Raw genomic sequence first — 3,543 nt, 5'->3', positions numbered from 1 at the left:
TGGCTCCGTCCTTCTGGTTCTGAAAAGTGTTCCCACTTTCCCCCAAAATGTTCCCACTCTAGGCCAGGAGATTCCATCCCAAGTAGGGTGTGGATCCAAGATGAGGCAGAATAGGAGGGGGTAATGTGGTTAAGGTGAGCCCCCTCCAAGGAGGAAGGAGCCAGGATGGAGAAGCTTAGCCCAAGAGAATCTTCAAAAGGACTGAAAAGGATCATCACAAATTGTTTATTAGAGAGTTATCCCTCTCCTGTCTTAAGCTCTGTGTGAGTAATGACACGCTAAGCACAAACCCAACTTTGAACAGAACGAAAGAGCAACTTGTATATTACATCCGACAGACTAAAACAGGTCCATACTGAGTTAATTCAAGCACCCAGACCCAGGGGAAACGGGAAGGAAGTGGGGACATTCACACAATGTACAGTGGCCCAAATCAGCTGCTGTGGGAGAGCTGGGGAAACTCAGCACTCTCCCAGGATCAGGGAGTTGGCCTACGTGGACTTCAGTTACCTTCTGTTGTGACTTTTCATCTTCCTAACCCACATAAATCATGAGAGGAGAGCTGGTGTTGTTTTCAAGCATGACTTGTCTCCTTAGCTAAGCAGGGTCTGCCCTGGTTGCATATTTATGGGAGACTAGAAATGTGAGCACTGTAAGAGATTCCCCTCAGGGGATGGAGCTGGGAAGAGCATCTAGGTTCCAAGTTCCCTCCCTGGCAGCATCTCCAAGATTGGGCGGAGAGAGACTCCTGCCTGCAGCCTTGGAGAAGCCACTGCCAGTCTGTGAAGACAATACTGAGCTAGATGGGCCAATGGTCTGACTCAGTATATAGCAGCTTCCTATGTTCCTATGCTTATTAGATGGAGCTGTTCAGTGGACTGATCTGCTGGAGTATTGCAAATCAACGTCCAGCCCTCCAAGTAAGCATGGCTGGTGGTAGCCCAACCCAACTGGACCCAGTTTATGGTGTTTTCCAATGAGGAGGCACCCTTCCAGTAATTCGGAGAGATGCTAACTCTCGGAAATCTAGCTGTTTCCAATGGGAAGGGAAGCGATGGGTTTGGAGAAGGCTAGAATGAGTGAGCTTTCGTGGCATGGTTTTGGCACACGAATGGCTAACTGGCCAAGGCAGAAACATGAAGTGGTTGGCCAACCAATTGGTTTAGCTAACCAAATCATATTTCTGCCTCGGCCAGTTAGCCATCCGTGTGCCAAATCCATGGAGCCCGGAATATATTTCAAAGGTCTAGCTTCATGTTAGCTCCTGCCTTCCTCTCTCCCATCCTCTTACCAGTTATTTTGCTATGTGGACTCAAGACACATGGGTGATCTTGAGACGGAGATGGAGAAAGAAAATCAGGGGGCTGCCAAAGGTGAACATCTTGTGGCAACTTTGGCCCTCCACATGTTTTTTGGACTACAACTCCCACAATCCCCAGCCACAGCAGTCAATAGACAGGGATTATGGGGCTTGTAGGCCAACATCTGCAGGAGGGCCAACGTTGAACAGCCCTGTGGTACTGCATGACATTCCTTATGTTCTCCAATTTCTAAAAGATTGGGTTGATCTTATAAAACCCGTGTCCATTCATCTCACTAATCTGAGCATTCTGATGCTCAGATGAGAAAACACCACCAACAAAAGAAGCCCTGCTGGAATTGATGGGAGGAGAAATCCGGAAGCAGATGGGATGTTGAAAATACTTACTATGCAGAGCAAGCAGAAGAATCTCACCAAGAGGGGCAAGCATCTTCTAGTTCCCTTCCCCTTCTGGAATCTGAAGCAGACCTGCAGGTGAAAGGGTCTCCTCTTTGACCTGTGTCCCAATGGCTCAGCTAAGGACCAGAGCTGATTCCACCTCGGTGTCTGCCCAGGAGTGAAGCTTCACCACCCTCTCTTAAAGCTATCCAGCATCAACTCTGCACCACCCACTTGGAGCTGTGCCATTACAAGAAATTTGCATCATCTCTAAGACTCTTTGCCTTGAAGCTGCACAGACACACACACACACACCAGATGCACATACTTGAGGCTGGTGTTTCTGGGTGCTTCTGCTTTCAGCAATGCTACTGGCCAAGTGCCTCTTTATTTTGTCCTCCACAGGTAATATTTTGCCTTATGGTCTAACCCGAACCTTAATGCTTTGCATCTGAGCCAGTGGCCCGATTGGATTTCAGTGATCCATTGGGAGAGTTTAGCCGGACTTGAGATGAAATGTTTTGTACAGGCTTAACTATGCATTGTGTCATGCCCTGGCATAGCCTTTTGAATGTGGACATTTGTGACAGCTGTGGGCTGGTGTGTGTGATTGAATGGCAGGTGGAATCAGTTGAGATGAGAGATAGAGGGCAGAAAGGGATGTGTTGGGTTGCGAATGGACTACAATGGGCAGGCTAGAAATGTTTAACAATTAGTAAGCCGTGTATTCCATCATATATTGTTTGGATTTGTATTGATAGCTTAGATGTTCAACCTGGTTGCTTCTGCCTCTTCCATAAAGCAATTTAGTTAAATATATTTTTACCTTACTCGTTTTACCTTACTTGTGCCCCATTTTTTTCTAAATCAAATCAAATAATCTTTATTACGGTCAATGCCACTAAAGATTACAGTACACATATCATAAAGATTATAGTACACATATCGTAAGAACAGCCCTGCTGGATCAGGCCCAAGGCCCATCTAGTCCAGTATCCTGCTTCCCACAGTGGCCCACCAGATGCTTCTGAGAAGCCCACCAGCAAGAGGTGAGGGGATGCCATCTCTCCTACTGTTGTTCCCCGGCAACTGGTATTTAGAGGCACCTTGCTTCTGAGGCTGGAGGTGGCCTCTAGCCACCAGACTAGCAGCCACTGATAGACCAGTCCTCTATGAATTTGTCTAAGCCCCTCTTAAAGCGATCCTGGCTGGTGGCCACCACCACATCCAGTGGCAGAGAGTTCCATGGGTTAATTATGCCCTGTGTGAAAAACATACTTCTTTTTGTCAGACCTAGATTGCCTGGCAATCAGTTTCTAGGATTACCATTACAGGCACATTGGCAAAATCTAGGGATTCTCAGTCAGGGATGATGTTGCTTTCTAAATTCTTTATGTGGTAGAAGGACTTGGGATGAAAAATTACTGACAATGTTCCTTCTTGTGCTTACGTCCCCAGTGTTACAGGCTCAGTTGTCACTGTTTCACAGTCAGCAGTTCCAGTTTGTGGATGCTGGGGACAAGGCTGAGCTGTCATGCACTTTTGCAGATATAATAAGAGATGGTGGATATCCATTCCACTGGTACAAAAGTAGCAACCGGGAAATAATATTTTTAATCGGGTATTGCTTTGATGAGAGAAAGGCAGGAAGATACAGCTGCAGAGCTGACGGAGGAAACTCGACACTGGAAATTGCCAATGTCCAAAAGGAAGATGCCGGCCTTTACTTCTGTGCTACGCATTCATATTACAGACTTTTGAATTTCAGCAATGGGACGTCACTGATCATTGGAGGTGAGGAAGCAGGGCTAAGTGCAGTGGCCATTTCAAAGCAGAATATGTTT

General features: G+C 46.7%; 1 protein-coding gene across 9 annotated transcripts in view; it reads right to left on the bottom strand.

The window, feature by feature from the left end:
• LOC128337305 (uncharacterized) overlaps positions 1-3,543 on the bottom strand; it is a 50,369-nt gene that overhangs the window by 2,665 nt on the left and 44,161 nt on the right. For 4 of the 9 annotated variants that reach the window (XR_008312232.1, XR_008312228.1, XR_008312227.1 and 1 more), the window contains one exon: positions 1,709-1,789. The exons of 4 other annotated variants lie outside the window; for them this stretch is intronic. Coding sequence is in view for 1 of the 5 variants with exons in the window: in XM_053278114.1 (XP_053134089.1) it covers positions 1,709-1,789 (81 nt within the window). In the remaining 4 variants the exon portion in view is untranslated. The remainder of the gene's footprint in view (positions 1-1,708; positions 1,790-3,543) is intronic. One more of the 9 variants, XR_008312231.1, reaches the window with a different exon arrangement.

Source organism: Hemicordylus capensis, chromosome 14 (assembly GCF_027244095.1).
Source record: "Hemicordylus capensis ecotype Gifberg chromosome 14, rHemCap1.1.pri, whole genome shotgun sequence".
NCBI classification, from domain to species: domain Eukaryota; kingdom Metazoa; phylum Chordata; class Lepidosauria; order Squamata; family Cordylidae; genus Hemicordylus; species Hemicordylus capensis.
The sequence above is the reverse complement of the archived record's forward strand: the minus strand, read 5'-3'. Positions and strand labels throughout refer to the sequence as shown.